The 23,726-nt window shown below is 38.9% G+C and overlaps 3 protein-coding genes across 4 annotated transcripts; all 3 read left to right on the top strand.

Annotated features, from left to right (window-relative positions):
- Positions 1 to 265: 265 nt before the first annotated feature.
- LOC126592201 (uncharacterized) lies at positions 266 to 715 on the top strand. The gene is made up of 2 exons (XM_050257928.1): positions 266 to 601; positions 701 to 715. The coding sequence occupies exons 1-2, from the start codon at positions 266 to 268 to the stop codon at positions 713 to 715; spliced, it is 351 nt and encodes a 116-aa protein (XP_050113885.1).
- A 7,542-nt stretch (positions 716 to 8,257) lies between these two features.
- LOC126593812 (adenosine kinase 2-like) lies at positions 8,258 to 11,275 on the top strand. Of its 2 annotated transcripts, none has more exons than XM_050259932.1 (12): positions 8,258 to 8,520; positions 8,762 to 8,815; positions 9,151 to 9,197; positions 9,307 to 9,338; positions 9,424 to 9,525; positions 9,753 to 9,820; positions 9,967 to 10,043; positions 10,137 to 10,234; positions 10,310 to 10,398; positions 10,484 to 10,550; positions 10,652 to 10,835; positions 10,968 to 11,275. In XM_050259932.1, the coding sequence occupies exons 1-12, from the start codon at positions 8,438 to 8,440 to the stop codon at positions 11,108 to 11,110; spliced, it is 1,044 nt and encodes a 347-aa protein (XP_050115889.1). In that variant the 5' UTR covers positions 8,258 to 8,437; the 3' UTR covers positions 11,111 to 11,275. The 2 variants fall into 2 exon arrangements, with proteins under 2 accessions (XP_050115889.1, XP_050115890.1); XM_050259933.1 differs by having other exon boundaries at positions 8,260 to 8,520; positions 10,328 to 10,398.
- Positions 11,276 to 20,737: 9,462 nt separating this feature from the next.
- LOC126593718 (uncharacterized) lies at positions 20,738 to 22,588 on the top strand. Its single transcript, XM_050259827.1, has one exon. The coding sequence runs from the start codon at positions 20,822 to 20,824 to the stop codon at positions 22,202 to 22,204; it is 1,383 nt and encodes a 460-aa protein (XP_050115784.1). The 5' UTR covers positions 20,738 to 20,821; the 3' UTR covers positions 22,205 to 22,588.
- The last annotated feature ends 1,138 nt before the right edge of the window (positions 22,589 to 23,726 follow it).

The raw sequence follows: 23,726 nt of genomic DNA, 5'->3' as shown, positions 1-23,726 counted from the left end.
GGTAGAGACAAAACGGGGCGGGGCGGGGCGGGGAGAGGGTATCTTCAGGGGCGGGGCGGTTCCAGAATTTGAGAATGTCGGGGCCCCGAACCGACCCGTTCTACCATAACAAAGCAATTGCTTTACTTTTTCAGTCATCTTCTTCCCCCACTCCCAGATTCCCCCCACTTTTTTCTCTGTTCTTGTTCTCTTCTCCCTCCCACCCCTCGACTGCGTCAAGATCACAGAAGATGTTGCATCTTCCTCCACTCTCTAAAGCCAAGCCATGGCCGCAATCCACTGCTCCTCCACTCTCCACTCTCTTAAACCGCCGTCGCCGCTTCCTCCTCAGCTCTCCAGCCTCAGACCCTCTCTCCTCTCCGCCAGCAAACACCCAAACAGTAAGAAGAACAAAAAGCTCACCGGATACAGACCCTGCAGAGCGGAGTTCTCAAACGACGCGCCGTTCGTCGCCGCCATTGGCGCCTACATGCTCTCGTCGCTGGTGCTTCCCGCCAGCATTCCCGATGACGATGCCGAAGGCGGTTCGGCAACGGATTCCACCGATGCCAGGTTCGCCGTCATGGGCGTCATCAGCTTCATTCCCTACTTCAATTGGCTGGTAAAACAAACAAACAAAAAACCCATTTTTCTTTCAAATTCTTGAACTTTTTGATTATTTATATGAATTTGTTTGTTGGGTTGGACTGAATAATTGTAGACTACCCATGCTTAAACGTCTTGAACGTCATGGGCGTCATTCACCTACTACTACTATCTCTGTCCACACCCATTTCTTCAATCCCAACGAAGAACTCATCCTCGGAGAAGATCTTAAGCCCATTTTTTCAATAATTCATAGATTACCCATGCTTAATTTGGTTGAATGATGTGTTTGGAATCTATGTGTTGTTGATTTATCTGATACTTTGGATCTTGATCTACGCGTTGCGTTGGTATGGTTTTCTTTTATTTGCTGAGGAACACAACCTTCAGGCTTCAATTCGTTCCTTTCTGTGCTAAGACCCGTGGACCCGGCCCGAATCGACCCGTTTCAAACGGGTCGAGTTAGGTCCGGTTCCAAAATTTGAAATCCCATTACTCGCCCCGACCCGCCCCGTTGTGTTTTCATACAGGTCCGGTCCGGTCCCTCCAAATTTGGGCCCGGCCCGGCCCGTGCCCAGCCCTACATCAGAGGTTTGTGTCCATTTGAATCAATCTAACCGAACAAGACATGAGAGTATGATCAATTGTAACTTGTAAGGCTTTTCAAGTTTTTACATTTGTTACGAATAATACATGGATAATTGATTATGGTGCTACTAAACATATGACTTGTGATTCTAAACATGTACAAGCCTTAAAATCGCCCACCAACACTTTCGTGAGCATGGACGGAGACATGTTGGGCTCAGAGGGAGCGGAGCGGATGGCCCCACTCAATTTTTTTTTATTATTTTATTTTATTTTTTATAAATAAAAAGGATGCACATAATGGCTATGAAATTTTTGAAGAATCAATTGAAAATTGGATGGGAGATCAATAGATGAATAATAACATGATTATTTTTATAGAGAGATATTTAATGGTATTGGTAATTAAGAAAATGTGTCAAGTGATATTGTTATATATTGTATGAAAAATCTTATGGATTAATATGTAAGTGTTTTGTTTAGTAAATTCTTAAGCCTTTTTAATTCATGACTTTGCTATTTGAAGATGCCTCTATTCATATAGATTTCTAGCTTTGTCCATGTTCGTGAGTGTTGCCAACAGTAATTGACACCCCGACCCGGAATGTCCACTTGGAAATCTGAATCGAGCTTTGATGGCTGACACCTGGAAGGTGACGAAGCCATAAAGTGTAGTGTAGTGGAAAATGTGAATAAATTTAAACGTAAAAGTGCTTAAATATAAGAGTGCGCTGTGACCGGGAATGAATCCATTTCACACGTGATGACAAAGCATAAGTACAGTACAGTACAGTAAAATTGAGTGAGAATTATACCATCGAAGGTAATCGTCTACACCAAGATTTGCCAAGAATCCTCGTCGACATGTAAGCTTAGCAATAAAACCTAGATGGGCGAAAAACAAGGGTGAGTGGGCCTAAAAATAAAGCTTTATAAAAACCTTTTTGAAAACATTAATAACCCCTCGCCGTAAAATAAGTATAGTTTTCAAAATATACATACTATTTATAGTATGTAAATACTCACCATAGCCCGTAAAATCCAAAGAATTCAATACGACACAATACTTCATCAATATGCAAGACATTCGTAATCACATAATCTCGCATAAGCAAACATACATATCATAATGAGTGCTCATTGACACATGCTAACACACGAGTTCATGCAGAGCTATTCTGACATGAACATGACTGGGTGTAATCATAATATACGCTCTAGTACTACAATCACGTGAAGTCTGGTGCTATGCGCAGCACATACGAGTCGGAGTTGCTTATTGCAACTTTTACGACAAGACTGGCACCTACAATGGATCCAAAGTGAGCATACGGTGCGATGTGCACATACACGTGAAAGACTAGCCCTGGCCTGGGCGAGTACCAACATCGGTGTAGCAAACGATGAGCAAATAACACCAATATAGTCATGCCATACTAATTCCATAATTCAAGTCAACATAATAGTAATAAATACGATATTACTCATGGCCATAATCAAAACCCCATAAAAGTGCACATACCTGTGCATCCCGTAGGATTTCTGATAATTTCAAAATTTTCCGTTATTTCGCTAATTCTTATGCATTACTCTAATCTAGGCATGCGTAGGAGATTCTATTTCAAATGTATAATTGGAAACTAAATAGATATATAATATTAAAAGTAAAGACCCACTCACAGATAATGTCGTTGAGTCAAACCCGTTCAAACTAGAATAGCCGAAGTCATCGATAATAATCACACCTAAGCATAATATTATGACCCATTAGTAAAACTCCACTAAAACAATTAAATTTGAAAAAACAGAGTGTAAATTTGGAATCGGGGCGTAGAAATATGCTAATAAGGGTCCATAACCCTATACAAGTCAATCTGGAACATCCGCCCATGGATTTCCAATCCGTAACTTCCCAAAATCCACACTATACTTCTATAACAACATGCTAAAACTTCTTTACGATCCAATAGTCGGATCTCCGCCAATTGCTAAAATTAGGTTGCTATCAACGTTTGTTTTACAAACTTAGAAATTCAATTTGGACCTTAATTATTATGTACTATAACGTATTAAAGTTTGGTGACGATCCAATGGTCGGATCATCGAATCATAAAATGGTCAAGTGGCATAGTATTCCATACTAGGTTCAAACTATCGAACTATAACAAACAGTTATCAAATTAAAATCAGAACATCGAATTTAACTTAAAAAGGTAGCATCAGCCCACTAGCCATGCACCGCTGCACAAGCTGCTGCCAGAAAATCGAACAACTCCAAAAATTCCTAAATTTTACAAAAATGAAGATCTCAATGAGAGGAACAACTTTTATACCTGAGCCGAAGTCCAATTCGGTCGGGAAGTGGCCTGAAATTACCACGAACTGCCTGAAACCCTTTAAATGTTGCACTTCTATTTGTCACCTTTGGTGCTCTGCCGCACCAACCAAGGCTTGGGACTTGTTCCTGAGTTCATGAGGAGGCTAATGGTGGTGGGGGTCGAAGGAATCACCTTCAAAAATGGCGGATTTCCACCGATCTCCCCCACGGTGTCGCCGATGCTATCCCCACGAAACTGAGACAAAAAACGGTCGGGTTTTTTGTGGAACTTGAAGAAGGAAGGTTGTGGAGTTGGTTTTAGGTAGTGGTGATGATCATCTCGCCGAGAAAACGGCAGAATCGGCATTTGGGTGTTTCAAAATCGGGTCGGGTAGGCAGGGAGGAACCGGGTCAAGGGTGATCCGGTGCTCCTTAACTCTCTCATTTCCTCTCATTTCTCTCTTCTCTGGTTGGTCACTATCTCTTTCTCTTCTTTCTACTAGGCATCCACCTCTCTCTCTTTTCTCCATTATCTCCTCCGATTGGGAAGCAACCCCATTTTTTCTCTTTTTTCTCCCTTTTTTCCTCCGTCCATCCTTCTTCTTTCCTTCCTTTCTCTCAATTAATATTAAAATAATAATATAATAACTATGAGAGATATATAAAATAATAAATAGTAATCTTTACAAAAGTACTTTTTGGATTTGTAGTTTCGTAAAACCCTTATCGTAACTCTGGCTTCGATTCAGATTAAGCTTACGAGATCATCTCGTCGAGAACTTTGAGAGTACGATAAAATAGTAACTTGCACGCGTCACTAAATGACGGTTAACGAAAATCAACAATCTCGCCAGTAGGGGCATTTTCATCAATTCACTCTTTTAAAAATTAATAAAATCGTAAAATTAGGGATTGGTTGTCACAGTAATGTTGTCCCCATTACTGGGGAAGGTGTTGTCTCCCTTTTTGATACCCTTAATCTTGATGTCTTACTACTTGTTCATTCCCTTGATTATAATTTGTTATCTGTTGCTTAAATAACCATAGTCATACATTGTCTTGTGATTTTTTGGCCTTCTTTTTGTGATTTTAAAGACATTCAGACTCGTAAGACGATTGGTTATGGTGTTAGAAATGGGAGGCTCTATTACTTGGAGTTGACAACGAACAGTACCTGTATGTTGACTCAAGCACTTGCCATGGAAGGATCTCAAGATGAGGGGAAATAAAGTTTCGGAGGTTTGGTTGTGGCATTGTCGCCTTGGACATGCTTCTTTTGGGTATTTACGGAGGTTGTTTCCTAGCCTATTTGTTAAGCATGATGTGTCTAGCTTTAAATGTGGTGTTTGTGAACTGTCTAAAAGTCATTGTATTTCGTTTTCGTCAAATTTAAATAAAAGTTGAGTTCTATTTATGATAATTCATTCTGATGTTTAGGGACCCTATAAAGCTACTACATTTGGTGGTGCTTATTGGTTTGTTACTTTTATTGATGATTCCACATGTATGACTTGTTACTTTTATTGATGATTCCATACGTTTGACTTGGGTTTGTTTAATGAAGTCCAAAAGTGAAGTTCCTTTTTTGTTTCAACAATTCCACAAAATGGTGCAAGTACAATATAAGTCATAAATATAGGTTCTCAAGAGTGATATTGGCAGCGAGTATGTGAACTCTGAACTTCGTGTCTTTCTTGATCATCATGGTATTGTTCATCAAACCACATGTCCATCTACTCCACAACAAAATGGGGTTGCAGAAAGAAAGAACCGTCAGCTTTTGAAGGTTGTTCATGCTTCCTTGCTGGAGGCGCATCTTCCCTTATCTTATTAGGGAAAAGCTTTTACCTCAGCCACGTATCTCATTAATAATGTTCCATCTTGATCAGTTGATTTTCAGACGCCACAACAAGCTCTATCCTGACATGTTGAAGCTCATGCAGTCCTTAATCTTCCACCTCACGTGTTTGGCAGTTTGGCATTCGTTCATCTCCATAAACAATAAAGGAGTAAGCTTGAACCTCGGGCCCTGCAATGTGTGTTTATAGGATATGCCTAAAATAAAAAAAGATATCGATATTATCACCCTCCGTCGAAAAAGTTGTTTGTCACTATGGATGTTGCATTTCATGAGACTGATATGTACTTTGCCAATCCCGAGTCTTCATTTCAAGGGAAGAATCAAACAGAAGTTCAAACTCTTGATTATACTATTCCGAATACAGATATTATGAATGATTTAGATTCAAGTGGTGATGTCTTGGAAATAAGTGGTGATCATTCATAATAAAATACTGATGTGAATGACTTTGAATTAAGTGGCAATATCTTGGAGACAGGTGGTGATCATTCACATGAAAATAATGTTGAAAACCTTGAAATGAATAAGCTAATGCAAGAAACCTCACTGCCAAATAGCCAAGTGCCGCCAGCCATCTCATAGTCAATCTCGCCACCCTTGAGCCCCAATAATTATAATTAATTTTCTTTGATCCCGAACACACCACCACTACATCGTCTTCCTGACTATGTCAACCGAGGTATTCTTAACCCTAAGTCTAATGTGTTATACCCGTTAAGCAATTATGCATCTACCAGTCACCTATCATAATCAAATAAGTCATTTGTGCATCATTTATCTATTGTATCTATTCCTAACAGTGTGCAGAAGGCTTTAGTTGATCCATGTTGGCAAGTAGCAATGAATAAAGAGATGAAGTCTTTAAAGAAGAATGCTACCTAGGAGATCACAGACTTGCCAGCTGGCAAGAAAGTTGTGGGATGAAAATGGGTTTATACTGTGAAGTATAAAGCTAATGGGATGGTGGATCGCTTTAAGGCAAGATTGGTAGCGAAAGGTACAGTAAAAAAATATAGAATCGACTATACAAATACCTTTGCTCTTGTGGTCAAGATCAACACAGTTTGTGTTTTGTTTTCTCGGCTACAAATCTTAATTGGCCCTTACAACAGTTTGACGTGAAGAATTCCCTCTTACATGGGGATTTGACAAAACAGATTTATATATATCTTCCACCAGGATGTAACATTCCAAATAAGTACGAAAAAAAGGTGTGCAGGTTGAAGAAATCCGTGTATGGTTTGAAGCAGTCCCCTCGAGCATAGTTTGGAAGATTCACAAAGTCTAAGAAAGCCTTTGGTTACGGACAAAGTAACTCCGATCATACTTTGCTTCTGAAAGACAAAATGGGAAGCTAACTGCGCTTATTGTGTAGTAGATGATATGGTGGTAAAATGGAAAGATCTGGAAAATAGTGTAGCCTTGCAAAGATACCTGTCTACAAAATTTGAGATGAAGGACCTTGGATCCTTGAAATATTTTCTAGGGATTGAGGTATCAAGAAGCAGTTCTAGGATTTTCTTGTCTCAAAGGAAGTATATTATTGATTTACTGCATGAAACTGACATGTCAGCTTGTCAGCCAGTAGCTACACCATCGGAGAAAGGGTTGAAGTTTAGTGTTGATCCTAATCAAGTATCGATTGACAAAGGGAGATACCAAAAGTTAGTAGGTCGTTTAATGTACTAAGCACACACAAGACCAGACCTTGCTTATGCCTTGAGTGTGGTAAGTCAATACAAGCATAATCCTGGAGAATAACATATGAATGCAGTAATGAGGATTTTGTGAGATCTAAAGGGAAGTCTAGGCAAAGGAATTTTTTTTAAAAGGAATAACCATCTTCGAGTTGAAGTTATACTTATGCAAATTGGGCAGGTTCGGTGGATGATATGCACTCAATATCAGGTTACTTTACATTCATTGGAGGTTTGGTTACATGAAGAAGTAAGAAACAAAATGTGGTTGCCCGTTCCAGTGCAGAAGTTGAATACAAAGGTATTGACTTTGGGGATTTGTGAAATTTTATGGTTTAAACTTTTGTTAAGCGATTTGGGTATAAAGTATGATCATCCCATGAAACTATTTTGTGATAGTAAAATTACCTGTGACATTGCTCATAATCTTGTACAACATGATAGAACAATGCATGTTGAAGTTGATCAATTCTTCATTAAAGAAAAATTTGAAGGGAAAATAATTGAGGTACTGGCAATAAGAATATGGAAGATCAATTAGCAGATATTTTCACAAAGACTGTTTGAAGTCAGAAGTTTTCAAGTTTTATTACACAAGTTAGACATGTGCAACATATATTCACCAACTTAAGGAGGAGTGTTTACTTTTGTATATTCCTATAATCTCGGGATTCTTAGTTTAGCATGATTTCATGTAAATTAGTTCTTTCCTTATTGATATGATTGTACCATCTTAGAAGTTCCTCCTTGAGAGATGAATAGAGACAGTACAATTCCAAAAAGCATTCTCTTCTAATTATGTCGCATACTTTTCGTGGTCATAGAGAGCAGCGACTCAAATTTGAGTTATATTCAACATTAAAAAGATAAATACTACTACACTGGATATTATTTGGTACCACCTAAACTTGAAAAAAAAGAATAAAAACATAATTGGGGATGTTTCATAAGATTTTATTTTATTTTTTGTAACAAATGATATCATCTATACTAAGAATGTGGGCTTAGTTTTACAATGTGCTAACAATAATGTGGTTCAAATTCGCCTTTGATGAGAATCAAACTTAATACATCTTACTTACAAACGAAGAAAAATAACATTAGATCGTAGTTCTAAGCGACGGAGATATTTCATAAGATTAAAACACCATTGACTACAAATAGTGGGATCAAGCTTTTGCCCTTTCCCAAATGAGCCCACTGGGTTTGGTAAAATTGCGAGAGACCCCACTAACCTACTTCACCGCAGCACCGTAGTCACAGCCACTCGTAGCTATAAACATACACATTTGGTTCCATCCCAATACCAACCTCCATAGATCTGATCTGATTTCTCCATCTTTGTAAGTGCTACTGTTTCTTAAGCTCCAGCTGCAGCTCTCTCTCTCAATGGTGTCCGAGGGAATTCTGTTGGGGATGGGAAACCCACTGCTAGACATCTCCGCCGTCGTCGACGAGGAGTTCTTGCAGAAGTACGTCGCATTCTCTCAAACCCCTTTTGCTCTTTTTTTCTTTCTTTTGCACAAAACTCTGATGCATGAAGCTTTATGTTGCCCGCCAGATGTTTGATCTATTGCCTAAGCAATATTTGGGCTTTCTAGCTCAAGTGTGTAGATTAGCTTATACTCTAAACTTTGGTTCACTGTACTGTGAGCTACAAGAACACATAATTTGGTGCGGTGGGATTGATTTGGTTTGCTTTATGTGTCACAGATATGACCTCAAGCCCAACAATGCGATTCTTGCAGAGGACAAGCACCTGCCCATGTAAGTGATTTAGTTTTCGCCTTTCGAATTTCTACTTTTCTTGCTTAAATACCAGTCTGTAGAGGTCTTGTGGGTAATTGTTTTTTTTTACTTAATCTCCTGTTCAAAGTGAGGGATATTGGATTGTGCTTTGGTTAAACTGCACCGACACTTTAAAATGTGTTAAAGTTTAATGCCTAATTTATCTGAGTAACAACCATAAAAGGATTATGTTCATACACAGTGTTGTCAAATAGATGTAGTTCCATTAATGAAGATAAGTCCTCCACGCTTCTGTCTGACCGCAAAACAATTGTTTGTGGCTAAACATAGTTCATACACAATGTTTGTCTCAGGTACGACGAAATGTCTTCCAAGTACAACGTGGAGTACATTGCTGGAGGTAGAACGCTGATTGTATTTTGTCAGGTTTTCAAATAAATATTGTTGTAAATGTGCTAAATTTGTGATTACTACGACAATAAGTTGAGTTTAACTTTTGAATTATGCAGGTGCTACTCAGAATTCCATTCGAGTTGCTCAGGTGCTTGATGAATTTCTCATTTGATCATTTTTATCCTTAATCAATTGGTATCACCATTGAGCGTATATCTCTCTACCTTCTGCAGTGGATGCTTCAAGTACCTGGTGCAACAAGTTATATGGGTTCCATTGGAAAGGACAAGTATGGTGAAGAGATGAAGAAGAACTCAAAACTTGCTGGTGTTAATGCAAGTTTCTTCTTATATCGCTCTTGCTTTATTCATTATATAATATATTACTATGTAGGCATACAAAGATAGGAATTTTTATCAGCCATAAAAAAAAATGACGGATTTTATATTCTTTATGTTCTTTTAAGTTGTGGATTGAAAAAGTAAAGTAGTGTTTTTCCTTCTAAATTGCATTTCCACCTTTACTGCCCAATATCGCTACACCAGTTGCTTTTCTTAATCAGGTTCACTATTATGAGGATGAGACTGCACCAACGGGAACTTGTGCTGTCTGTGTTGTTGGTGGTGAAAGGTCAGTTTATGTCAAGCATTTTTTGAAATTTGAAATTTTGCTTTCCAATTTGCTAGTCATCCGTTAACTGTTGATATAGTTTGAAATGTACACTCATAATTCTCAACCTATTGGACTGACAACAATTCTACCGTGTGTATATGTAGGTCCCTTATTGCCAACTTGTCAGCTGCTAACTGCTACAAATTTGAGCATTTAAAGAAACCCGAAAATTGGGCACTGGGTACTCTTTCAAGCTGTGTTTAGGCTTGTACTTCATTTATGTAGTAAATTACTTCATTCTTGTGACTTGATTCACTGATTCTTGTTTGGACAGTTGAGAAGGCCAAATACATCTACATTGCTGGTTTTTTTCTAACTGTATCCCCAGACTCCATCCAGCTTGTTGCTGAACACGCTGCTGCAAATAACAAGGTATTTGAAATGTTATTTCTTCGAATTGTCGTCTTTTTGCTGCTTTCAATAGCGTTTGCTAGACAGAGTCTTCAGAATTCCCGTTACCTGCAGGTTTTTTCAATGAACCTTTCTGCTCCATTTATCTGTGAGTTTTTCAAGGATGCTCAGGATAAAGCTTTACCGTAAGCTTTTCATTTTGTTTTGAAAGGCATAATAATCAAGTAATAAGTACATACTTAGGGCATGACTTTCCTTATTGAAATGTAGGTATGTGGACTATGTTTTTGGAAATGAGACGGAAGCAAGAACCTTCTCGAAAGTTCATGGCTGGGAGGTAACAAAGCCTATTACCGCATGAGGATTACTGTTATTCTATGTTTTGGAAATGGTTTACATTCATATGTTGGTATTTATTTTGACTGGTTGAATTCACAGATTGATGATGTCGAGCAAATAGCTCTAAAGATCTCCCAATGGCCCAAAGCGTCAGGGACACACAAGAGGATTACTGTTATTACTCAGGGCGCAGATCCCGTAGTTGTTGCTGAGGATGGCAAAGTGAAAAAGTTCCCAGTGGACAAGTTGCCCAAAGAGAAATTGGTTGATACCAATGGAGCGGGTACGTGTTCTGTGACAATTTGTAGCATGTATCGTAAAATTAATACATTTGAAAACATCTAGTAACACACCAACAATTGGAAACAGTCCATTGCGAGTTATTTACTAATCTATTGTATTATTTTTTATATAGGGGATGCATTCGTTGGAGGTTTTCTATCTCAATTGGTTCAAGAGAAAGCCATTGAAGACTGCGTGAAAGCTGGCAACTATGCTGCAAATGTTGTCATCCAGAGGTCTGGCTGCACCTACCCGGAGAAGCCTGATTTCAATTAAGTTATTCATTCCCTTTGTTCTCTACTAAGTATTATTTTAAATTTTGATTGCTGAGGATGTCTATTGATTGCCAAGGTTCTATCGTTGTATTTGCTTATTTGGAATCAGATTTTGATCCTGCACCCCCTTTGAACAAGGGGGGATTAAAACTTAAAAGTTTATACATGTTAAATAGTGTCAGTAGAAAATTAAATGTAGTTTTGCAGTTCTGCTTGATGTCTGTCCAGTAGCAGGTTTGAACATCTGATGTTGGTCATAGATAGTTCAAATAGTTCGAATTGGAAGTCGTCCAACCAAAGACATACTAAAACAGTTGATTCTAGACAATCAACAGTTTGCAAAGCATCCTTTCTAAGGGAACTTTGATTGTTTGAACGGTGCTGTGTGATTTTTTTTTGGGGGGAGGGGGGGGTTTCTCGTCGGCCTCTATGGTTTGCAAAAGCTTTGAAGGTGAAGAAATGTAACCCACATGATATGATTGCTGACGGTTGGTCTTCTTTTCTAATTTCTTTAAACCATGAAGTCTTTATTGTCATGTCGTGTGATTTACAAAATGTGGTATAAAAAGATGGTCTCTCTAACATTTTCCTTTCAATATCTTGTTGGCTCATTTGTGTGAGCGAATTTGAGTGTATTTGGGACTTGTGTTTGTGAGAACTTGAACACTCTTGTATTCTTCTTTGTTACTAATGGAATTTTTTTGCTGTCTCGGAAATAGATGTAGGCTGCAAAACCTAACGAGGATAAGTCCTTGGGGTTTTTTTTATCACTTTCTTTGCCACGCTATTATTTGGCTCATGGACTATATAAAAGGGGAGGGAAACGTTTGTCCTATAAATAGGCTCCCACACTCTCTTTCTAGGAGAGCCTCTCATTCCAAACTTTAGCCACTTCACTCTCTCAAAGACAAGAAGTCTCCACGTACAATTTAACCTACATTTAAATAGTGGAATAGGAAGCTACACCAACGTGGATGTAGCCCAAACTCAAGGGGAATCACTGTACATTCTTGTGTATTTGTTTGATTTACAGTTTGCCAAAGTCGACTCGATTTTATGCATCAACATTAAATATATCCATTGTGGATGCAAATTTCCGCATTCTTCTTCTTGGACAAAATTGCACCTACAAAACAATTAACACCTTAGATGCCAAGAGCCTCACGCACCCACTATAAATGGGGGGCTTTGGCTGAAGAACCTCCGATGCCAAAATTAGAATTTAGAGAGAAAAGTTTTTGGAGAGGTTTTGGGAGTTTTGCAAGAGTGTGGAACCCTTTTTTTAGAAAAAATAGGGTCATATATATAGGGATGTTATAAAATCGACGGTGTGTACAGTGGAATAAATAAACAAGACACAAAATTTACGAGGTTCCTTTACAGTCAGTGTGACTGGAGTACATCCTCGGGGCAGCAATGGTGCTTTCATTATAATTTGGAATAATAAGAGTACAGAAATAACCCTCTCTATTATCTTCTCTCCTTTTCCTCTCTTTTCTCTCTTCCTTTTCCGTGTGTCTCTCACTTCTTATCTTCTTGTGTGTAGTGTTCCATAAGACCTGCATTTATATAAGCAAATCACGAGCAACATAGTGAAATGCAAATTAGTGGATTAGTGGACAGTCATCCAGTCACCTTTACAACACTGCCCCTTGGATGGCCATAAGTCTTCGATTGACTCGTTAAAATCTTGATCTGTTTTGGATGCTCCCCCTGATGAGTATCTCCCCCTGATCTCAAATCATTTAGGCTGATCGTTGATCATTTCGCTTCAGTCTCTTAGCAAAAATAGTTGTCGAAAAAGGTACTTTACTTGTTGTTAACTTTCCACAGGCTTGTTCTTGAACTGAGCTGGAGGGCCTTCTGATAGACTTCCTCTAAAGGTCTGAATTTACTTCTTTTATCTAGAGCTAAATTTAATTCAAGGGTGGTGGACACTTGATCCTGAATCAAACTTGTGATTTCTTCAAGGACCTTCGAAGCTTGATTTTGAATGAAGTTGTACAGTAAGGAGCTTTACGTGGCAAGTGATCTTCGGCTTTGTTGGGGATGAATCAACACGTGTTTGTTGCGCTTGTCTCCACATGCTTCAATGTATCATTTTCACTTACCTTACTTGCTCCCCTTGCTTAAGTAGTATTTTCCCTGGATTCCCCTATGCATGTGTGGCATATTCTCTTGCAGTATTTGCCTTCTGATGCAAGAGTGGAATGCAACCCTTGCATTTGGATGGTTCATCACTTTTTTGTGACTGGAGACCCAGCTCCAACAACAGTTGAAGATGGCTACTCGAGAGCAATACTAGGTCAGCAATCAGGAAAGGTTCCAGGCAGTCGGTTCCTTACCGGGAGTTTGAGTGGAGGTTCTGACATATTGCTTTCTTTATCCTTGCCTTTTTTGGTAAGAACAAGGACAAAGGAAAGGACAAGGAGATTGCATGATATGAGATACTCTTACTCTTGTCCCTGAAGATATGAGATACTCTTGCACTGGTGTGACTTGTTTGAAGAGGTATTCTCGAAGAGGAAGAAAACTGAGTATTTCGAGATGCTTTGTTGAAGATGCATTCTCGGAGATGAGAGAAAGTTAGGAGTTTTGGATGTGTGCCTTGCCATGGACGATGAAGGTCGACATATATAGGGATTTCCCCAATAGCAGGCAGTGGTGATGTGCCTTTACTCCTGTCAGCAACTGTGGTGTAATTAGAACAGTAAAATTTACACGTTTTCAACTTTGTCAGAGATCTTTGACAAAGTTGCACGCGATAGCAGAAAAAGCTAAGATTGCATCTGAAAAATGCCAACGAACTTTATTTAGGAAAATCTGGCTTTTGAAATTCGAAGAGCGGGGCTTCTTCGATTTCTGAACAAGTAGCTTTGCTGCCTCTTCTTTTATAAAGACATCAATTGTGTTCAAGAGTATGCTCAGAAAGTTGTTGCCTGTAGAAATTTTCCCCTTCTTGCACTTCTGAGATTTTATTTGACCTTTTTTTTTCATCATTTTTGAAAATGGCTTGCCCATCTAACATTTGCTTAGATTTGAGGCTTAGGAGTGATACAGACGAGCAGCGTCAGGATAACATATGGCGCACGTCCTTCTTATCTTCTAATAATCCTCTTACAGTTGGGGACTCTGTGATGAAGAATAACATAACCGCTACTGTGGTAGCTAGGAATATTCTCACTCTAAAGGATAAAAGAATCCTTTCAAAATGGTCTGATGAGTCGGTCGTTCAAGACTCTTTGGCTCTCAGTGATCAATGTGATGGCTCTGTTTCCAGTATAGGCCAACGTCTACTTGCTCAAACTCGCCAAGTTGAATCATTAACGGCTGAGGTGACAAGTATTAAACAAGATATCAGAGGGCTCAAACACGAGAATAGAGTGTTACACATGCTTGCAAATAATTACTCTACGAGCATGAAAAGAAAGCTCGATCAGCTGCAGGAATCCGAAAGTCGGACTCAAAGTGATCACCAAAGGTTCGTTGCTAGATTTCGAAAGCAACTGATGTCTTCCCCTTCTGGCGTTTTGCTGAGTACTAGGGTGCCATATGATCAATCTCCAATGCCTCCTCATTATGGGGTACTTCCGAGTACTGAGGCTTCACATGAGCAACCTTTGTGAAGGCTCCATCCTGTTTGTTTGTTTTAACTCATGTGTATGCACATATCTGTAATTTCTCGGAGATATTAATAGATAAGCTTTATTTCATTCAGTGTATTGTGCCAAATACAATAAAGCATATACTGTACTAAGATGTGGTACTTTTGGACCAAACATTAATTTATCTTTACCCTCACGAAGATAAATGATCTTTCTTAGTGTCTACATCATTTGAGTATTCAACTCATAATCTTCAATCCATATGGTTCTTTTAATATCATAGACATCATGGATAAGATTCGTGTTAGTAGATTATTCGATCTGCAGCTCGAGACAATATTTCTCTCAACACTTTATAATCTTTCTTGACTCTTCAGGAGTCCCAATTTAATATCATCAACTCTTCAAGAGTTCTAATTTAATGTCATTGACTCTTGCAAGAGATTTTAGTATGTTGCAACAATATCATAATGATAGTACTCACTAAGGCAATTTATACCATCCATTGGTATTGAGTACATAATTTATGCTTTACCCTTCGGGGGCTTACTTCAAGCAATTTGAATCCTTCAGGGATTTTCTACACTTCATGACACATTTTCCTTTGGAATTTATACAGAGCAATTTGCTCCCATGTATACTTGAGGGATTTACTTATGGAGATATGATGTGGGCGACGCACAACCCTTCGTATATAATTCTCCATTCATATGAACTCGTTTACAAGAGTATAATTTTAGGTTTCAATTAGTAACCTTATGTCATATCATGTGAGTGTAATTCACTGTATTACAAATGCCCATATGTAACCTCCTTGGTTCAACATCTTTTTGGCTATTTGTATTCTATTCAAATATATATATATAGGTCCATTTCTTCACTTTCTTACAAAATTGTAATGGAATTGCCTTTCTCCATTTTGGCCAATAATTTTGTTGACGAAAAAGAGCGAGACTCAATATCAACACAGCTCATTGATGAATTTAGTAGCTACTTGTAAAAACCAAAATTACCATTGGTTATCATCAATCTATGATCCCATATTCTCATGTGCATGCGCATGCATAAAAGCTTTTCATTTCTTTTGGATATCCATTGCCTCTTCAAGGGCATTACACTATCTCTTCTAGGATAGTCGTAATTTAGAGAATGTAGATCATAACCTCTTCTTGAGCGTTATAGAGCTTGGGTTTTAATCTCCACTTCTGGGAGTTGAGTCATTGGAACCTATACGTCTATCATGCTTCATGCATGAGACATCAAAATTCCCATGTCTACAGATTATCCTTTTGGACCATGTATTCATGCGGCGACTGTCATGCTTCTGGCATGCAACAGTTATGTTACAGGAATGCAATAGTTCAGTAATGTCATATTCTTCTTCTTTCGAATGACTGAACCGTTTGAGTTTGAAGGTTTACCACGCTTTAGGCGTGCAGCAGATAAATCATTTGCTGCCATATTATTGTTTTTTTCAACAGGGACATCAATTCTTGTAGGCACATTTGCAGCAATTATAAATGATTTCATCACTTTTGTTGCATCATTCAATTATTCCTATTTCATTTTCTTATTGATTGCTTTGTGAATCAAAATATGACAAATTCTCTTCATTCTTCTAGAATGGTCTTTTCTCATCATTCTTCTGGAATGATATTTTCTCCCCCTAACAGCAGGAAAATTGTCTTGTCAAAATGACAGTCTGCAAACCATGCGGTAAACATATCCCCAGTCAAGGGTTCTAGGTATTGAATGATAAATGGTGAATCAAATCCAACATAAATTCCCAGTTTGTGTTGATGCCTCATTTTAATATATTGTGGCAGTGCAATAGGCACATAGATAACACAACCAAAAACTCATAAATGTGTAACGTTTGGCTGGTGCCCAAACACGAGTTGTACTAAGAAATATTGATGGTTAGCAATTGGTCTCAACCGAACTAAATAATGAATTATGTAGAATGGCATGTTCCCATCTTGTAATTTCTTTTTCATGAGCAGAGCGCGGGTAATCAATTTCATCTGTTTAATAAATGATTCTGCTAAACCATTTTGAGTATGGACATAAAGAACTTCTGCTCCTTATTTAATAGTCTGTAGACTGAGACTTTTATGACTTTTATTACAATTAAGTTGAGGCACTGCGGCACTTCAAACTTACGCTACTCATCAAGGAATTTCATGTCCTGATCTTCAAGATCAAGGGACTTCATACCTGATCTTTTTGAGTGATGGAACTTTGGGTCCAATCATTTTATATGATGAGGATCAAGAAACTGCAGATTCTGATCTGATCAAGGAACTTCAGGTCCTATATATACTCATTGTAACATAAGATAAGTACAATAAATAAATTAAAGCAATAGGCGGTAATTCCAGCCATAATGAATAAATTGCATTTAAGTAAATAAAGCTTGTGACAAGGGCTTTAATTCAACATCATTCACATAAATCAAAACTTAAAGCAATAGGCGGTAAAACCGTCCATGGTAAATAAATTGCATTAAAGTAAATAAAGCTTGTGACAAGGGCTTTGATTCAGCACCATTTACATAAATATCAAAGCTTTAAAGCAAAGGGTAATAATTCTACCCATTGTGAATAAATTGCTTTAAATAAATAGAACTTGTGAAAGGATTTTAAGCCAACACTATTCACATAAATAAATAGTATCAGAACTTTTTATTTTGCCACTTCCTTTTGTCCCTTTTATTTGTTAATTACTTTTTTTTCTTTCTTTTTGTCAGCACCAAGCTTCAAAACCTTTTCTTTTCTCACATGCTGCACAATTCCAAAAAAACAACTTTGCCTTTTGTTTTCTTTCACATGGTGCAACATATATTTTCAAGGCTTTGACCCCATTTTGCTTTTTATTTTTGTTTTCACAGTTCTGAAGTCATTTTGGTTACTCAGGAAATAATAGTAACAATAAGTTCCAACTGGTGTTCCTCCTCCGTGAGTTTCGAAAAAGTCGAAACGGTTCCCATAAGTTTTGGAGTCAAGAGTGTATGCAACTTATGAGAAGATCAAACCATTAGATTTAGCTCAAATTTTAGTATGATATGGATAAGAGGATACCGAACAAATTTTGTGAAGAAACAATTTTGATTTGACCTACAAAAATGGAGTTGTGGTACTCATAAGGTGGCTGTCCAGTTTTCTGCGGAAATTGAAAACTGGTTTGGTATTTCAAACATCTGCAACGATAACACGGTTAAAGTTTTCTAAAATTTTGATATGTTGTAGATACTGAGCGGACGAACAACTTTCAAGAAGAAAGTATTTCAATCCGAGGTCCACAAGTTGGAGTTCTGAGCCTGTTTACATAGCTGTCAAATTCTCTACGAATTTTGAGTCTGTACTCTTTTGCTTCTGCAAAAGATGATATATAGTCATGCAACAACATATATAGTTGCTTTCAAGAAAATCAATTGTAATGAGATCTGAAGATGAAATGAAAAGATTTTCTTATCTGTGAGATTCTAGCTGAAAGAGGTGAACATGATTTGTGGCGCAATGTTTTCCACTAACATGAGAGCTTCTCGTGCTGATAACGTGTTGTAAAATTGACGGTGTGTGTAGTGGAATAAATAAATAAGACACAAAATTTACGAGGTTCCTCTACAGTCAGTGTGACTGGAGTACATCCTTGGGGCAACAATGGTGCTTTCATTATAATTTGGAATAATAAGAGTACATAAATAACTCTCTATTATTTCCTCTCCTCTTCCTCTCTTTTCTCTCTTCCTCTTCCGTGTGTCTCTCACTTCTTATCTTCTTGTGTGTTATGTTCCATAAGACTTGCTTTTATAGAAGCAAATCACGAGCAACATAGTGAAATGCAAACTAGTGGATTAGTGGCCAGCCATCCAGTCACCTTTACAACAAGGGAATGGAGGTGGCCGGCCCTTAGAGGATTTTTGTGTGAAAATGGGTGATTTAATTGGTGATTAATGGATTAATTAGAAATTAATCCATTAATTAGCCAATTAATCTCCATTTATATGGAATAATTTGTAGGTTATGAAGTAATTACCTAAGATGAGGATGGATGAGATAATTTGGAATTGATTACCTTTTTTGGACACTCTTGGCTTGATTAAAGAATGATTGTCCACTGCTCGCGCATAGGAGAACCGGTGTGTCTCAGGGGTAACTTTGTCCTTTTTATCAAAAATTCATGTGTCGCCTTGTGATTATTTTTGGCTCAACAAATGCCCCCACATCTACTGGGCTGCTCATAAGATAGGGCAGCAGGTGTAGAGATCTTCTTGCTCTAAGAAACTTAGGACTGCTTCCTGTTTTGATATAATTCCCTCTTTAATATGAAATTAGATCTTTCTAGGAAAGGGAAATAAATTTCTCTTAAAGCCTATTTAAGTCCACATTAAGTGGGTTATTAAATCAACTTTGGAGAGTGATTTATTCTACCCTACAAGAGAGAGAGAGCTTAGAGGATATTTGTTCCCCCTCCTCTAGCAATCTTCTACATCTTGCTCGTGCAAAGGACCATCTTTTGTTGCTTTCTTCGTCTTCTTCGTGCCGCACCAATGTAATAAAAACTTAATTTCTTCTTGTCTTCTTCTTGGGTGGTGCTGCCACGGGGCAGTCGTCTGGGTGGTGGGCACATAAGTTGGCAGGGGCAGGAGTCGGCTTGGCATGAGCCAAGGAGGTGATGTGGCAGGGGCCATTGCTTGAGCAGCTCGACTTGATTGAAGCCAATGATTGGTTTGGCATGGGTCGAGGAAGTGGTGTGGAATAGGCAATTGTTTGGGTTGCCACGTCTAGGATGCCTGCTGAAAATGAGGAAACTGCTTGAGTTTGATTTTTCAACTGCCATAGATGGAGCAGTCAAGGATGAAGCTGCCAAGATTAGAGTTGTTAAAGATGAAGTGCCAGATGAGCAAACTGTTAAGTGTAAAAGTGGCTACTGCCCCCTAACCATTTGTTGCTTAGTTGATCTTCAAGCATTCGATCTTTTGAACTATGTGGCATTCTCGCACTTGAGAGCTTACCCAAATGGGTGTCAGGGATTTAGTTTATCCTCTCGCACTAAAGAGCAATTAGTTTACCCTCTTCCACTAGAAAACAATTAGTTTATTCTCTCGCACTGGAGAGCAAACCCATAGGGGTTGTTCTTAGTAAAGCAAAGATTATGCTTCTTTTTGGGATGTACATATTTGTAAATATCTTGTGAAGAACTTACCCACCTTCTTTTTAGTTTGGGTTTCAGTTAAAGTATTTCATACCGTATGATATGTCATATTCAACGAATGTTATTTTTCCTTTGCCATGTGTCGATTTGCGACGTATGTTGGGATCGGGGTGTGACATGCAACCCAGACTTGAGTCGGGATCGGAATCAAAGCGTCACCGTCGTGAATACAGGAGATTCAGCTGCGATTTCGATTTTGATTTCAATTGAATTTCGTGATTGTGTTGCGTTTTGTGATTTTGAAGCTTTATTGATTGGAATGGAGGGAGAAAGTTGTGGAATTTGGACAAAAAAAAGGAGAGGGAAGAGAGATTCTTAGTCCAGAGTTGTGGAATTTGGAAGGAAAAAAGGCTGAGGGAAGAGAGAGGTTTCTTAGTCGAGGGAGTGTGTTCCAGAACAAGAAACAGAAAATGAAAAAAAAAAACAGAATTAATAATTATTATTTTCATTATCCTACTTTTTAGTCTGACACTGCATCAAACGCTTTACAAAGATAATCCAGCTTAGTCTAGTCTAAGCCAGTCCAGCTTAGTTCTTGAAGTTAGTCAAGTCCGAAATAGTCCGGTGCAACAAAAGCACCCCAAAAGTTTACCAACTAAACTGAATAATCATCGTCCAAAAAATTAGGAAATATTGTTACAACAAAAACTATTTTACAGTCAATTTTATTTTTTACATCAATAGAGGGAAATTAGATTTTAATAAAATTTTCCATTTTGTAGCGCGTGTAACGCCATCTACAACAGGACGCGTTTGCATCGGTGTTGTAAAACTAAAACACACCAATCGCCCCGCTCTCTTTCCTCACCGAGTCACCACCACGACAACGAACAACAAAAACAAAAAATAAAAACGCCGAGAAATACTGGAAAAGAAGAAAAAAAACCGCGATGAGCGATCAGCATCCACGGTTGAACCACCTCCGCAGCACCTCCCAGCTCCTCCGACAAGCCACGACGTCGTTCGCCGGCAACCTCTTCACCTTCGTCTTCCTCTCCCTCCTCATCTTCTCCTTCCGTACGGTCATCGAAAATGGGACCCACCTCCTCACATCCTTCGTCGACCGCGACCCTTCTCTCAAATCCCTCCTCTCCCGCCTCGACCTCGCTGGCGCCGGAAATCCCAACCACCGGTCTCCCCGATCTCCGGCCGAGTCCCCTTCTCCAATCACTCTCCGCCGCCGACACCGCCCATTTCTCCACCTCACCCGGGTCGGAACCTTAGACGAGGATTTCTTCTCCGGTGATGACGACGACGCCCGCTCCCTCTTCGGCCCCAATCGGATCGCCCCCATCCTCATTTTCTCCTCCTCTCACTCCACCTCCAAATTAGGGTTTAATGGAACTTACGGGACTAGGGTTTCTGAAATTGTGCGCTCCGGCCTCACGTTCAAGGCCGAGAAATTCACCATTTCCGATGATAGTGCTAGAGACAGAGATAGCGACGGAGATAGCAAGGACCGAGAAGAGAAAGGCGGCGATGAAGACATGGACAATCGGGCTGTCGATTTGCAATTCTTCATCAAGGGATTGGAGCTAGGTCGCCAGGACGTGGCGACGTTGTTCTTCCTTGTGAGTTTCTTATCCGCAGCTTACGGTTGGGTAATTCTAGGGTTTCTTGTAACGTATTCATGGGTTCTTGGCATTGTTTTTACCACAGTTGTGAATGATCTGATCGGGCGGTTTACTTCGTTTATTGGTCTGGTTTGGGATGGGTCCAGATTGGGCATCAAGAGGCTCTCTGGGTTCATTCTCATGAGGTGGGCGGTGAGAGATGCTCTCACTCAGCTTCTGGGATTGTGGTATTTCAGCGAAATTGAGGACCAGTACTCTTTTTTCAAGCTATTTATCAGGTTAAAGTTGATGCCTTTTTCGGTTATGCCTCCCTGGATTCGAGGTTATGAGAAGGAGATTACTGGGTTTTTGTTTATGTGGTACTTCTTGGATACATTGGTGGCATTCGTATTTTCTGTCGATGCATGGGTTGCCATAGTGGATTCAAGGAAGAGTGGGAGAGAGATTGTCAAGGAAGGCTGTCATTTAATGTTGTCAATGTTGAGCCAAGCTATCCAAATTAAGTGTTTAGAATCTATATTTTGTGGGGGATCTGTAAGATGGGCTTTAACTCGAATTTGTGGAAGATCGTTTGCCAAGCTCTTTCAGTCGACTGTGGAAGTTTACTTTATGGTGGCTTGGCTCATATTTTACTTTGCAGCGAGGGCGAGGAGTAGAGATGCTAGTTCTCAGGGGGAGAGGATTGGAGCCCTAGATTGAGGGCCTTAGATGATACTTGGCAGTATTGGCTGGCAGTTTTTCTTGCAGACTTCGATTGTAACACTACATTACTGGTAATCTTTCAGTGCTCCGTGTTCCTGCTTTGGATTCCCTGATATTCCGCACTGCCATTGTTTGGTGTAGTTTGCTAGACAGATGTTGTTGTATGTGCTTTACCTCAAGGCAGTATACAATCTGTGTATTGCCTTGCACAAGAATACTTCATGTGTAAATGACGTTGCAATCATTGTTTTAATTCTCTGCATTGTATGTTACTTTTGATGATGATAATGAAAGAAATCAGAGTCGTCAGTGTGAGAGTGACTTAGATTGTTGTAGTATTGATCTTTCTGTCGCTTTATTATGGAAGAAATTCTTTTTAAAGATACCATTTTTTTTTCATTTTTGTTATACACATTGCACAGGATATCTGAATGTGCCTTAATTTACTTTTATGGACCACCATATATGGATGTATTAATGTTTCTCTTGCTGTGATACAAATGTGATGAGAAAAGTAGATGACCTTTGGGAGTGTATATCTTTGGGTATTCTTGAGGTATGCTGTGCAGGTAGACGAGGCTAGGGTTAGTTTGCTACAACAATGATATGAAATGCGTATAAGTTATCGAGGACCTTTTTCAGCGGTAGACTCTGAATCCTATGTACTTTTGATATGGTTTATACTGATTGAATAGGGTTTGTGTCGGACATGCCGATTGTTGGTTTAATGTATTTTTACTCTTAAGAAGTATTTAAGCAGTGAAAATTTTGATAAGATGCAAGGATTCATTTCTGGTCTTGTTCAAGGATGGAGAATTCATGTTGGAATAAACTTGACCGGCCACAATTGGAGATCACCATGTATATGTAGATATTAGAGTTCCCCTGCTTTCCTTGCGACTTTCTTAGGGATGGTGGATGCTGTGGAAAATGAAAATTCTGAAAGCTTTGTGTGTAGAGTCATTGATAATATTGCCATATATATACATGCATTATTTACAAGAAAGACCGTTATTTAGACAGGATTAGGACCCCCTGACTTTGGTGTTAGATCCTTTAGATCACTGCAAGCTTATTTTTCCTATCTTGAATGTGCTCGTTTGTTATTCATCTTGCATTTCAAGCAGCATATGTCAAGGCTATGCGAATTCGGCACGCAGTTTAAGTCGCTCAAAAAATGCAATGAGTTGAGTTAAACAGTTTGAGAGGTCTGGTGCTCGAAATGTTGGTGAAAATAGTTTATGAACATATAACTTGAAGTTTCTTTTCTTCTTTTTCGGTCGGAATATAATTCGAGGTTTCTAATGCCTGTTTTATGTAGAAAAAGACACTGGCATTGAAGAGGGCAAGTCTAATCGTTTTATGAGGTCTTTGAAATTTCAAGGTACTAACTATTGCAGCTTCCTTGGGAGAAGCAAGATTTCGAATCTGTTGGACAATCTTGTCTGAAGATGTCGAGAAGTTCGAATGTAACCTGATCATTGCGGTGCTTTGAAATTTTTTCCATCTTCCACTGTTG

This window comes from Malus sylvestris, chromosome 12, assembly GCF_916048215.2.
Source record: "Malus sylvestris chromosome 12, drMalSylv7.2, whole genome shotgun sequence".
Classification (NCBI taxonomy): domain Eukaryota; kingdom Viridiplantae; phylum Streptophyta; class Magnoliopsida; order Rosales; family Rosaceae; genus Malus; species Malus sylvestris.
Note: the sequence above shows the minus strand (reverse complement) of the source record. Positions and strands in the feature narration are given on the sequence as shown.

What these genes read in the sequence shown, in the direction of transcription:
- LOC126592201 (XM_050257928.1), top strand. Translation starts at nt 266, where the DNA reads ATGGCCGCAATCCACTGCTCCTCCACTCTCCACTCTCTTAAACCGCCG.
- LOC126593812 (XM_050259932.1), top strand. Translation starts at nt 8,438, where the DNA reads ATGGTGTCCGAGGGAATTCTGTTGGGGATGGGAAACCCACTGCTAGAC. An exon ending in TGTGTTGTTGGTGGTGAAAG is followed by an intron (nt 9,821 to 9,966) that starts GTCAGTTTATGT and finishes GTGTATATGTAG; the next exon opens with GTCCCTTATTGCCAACTTGT. An exon ending in ACCCGAAAATTGGGCACTGG is followed by an intron (nt 10,044 to 10,136) that starts GTACTCTTTCAA and finishes TTGTTTGGACAG; the next exon opens with TTGAGAAGGCCAAATACATC.
- LOC126593718 (XM_050259827.1), top strand. Translation starts at nt 20,822, where the DNA reads ATGAGCGATCAGCATCCACGGTTGAACCACCTCCGCAGCACCTCCCAG.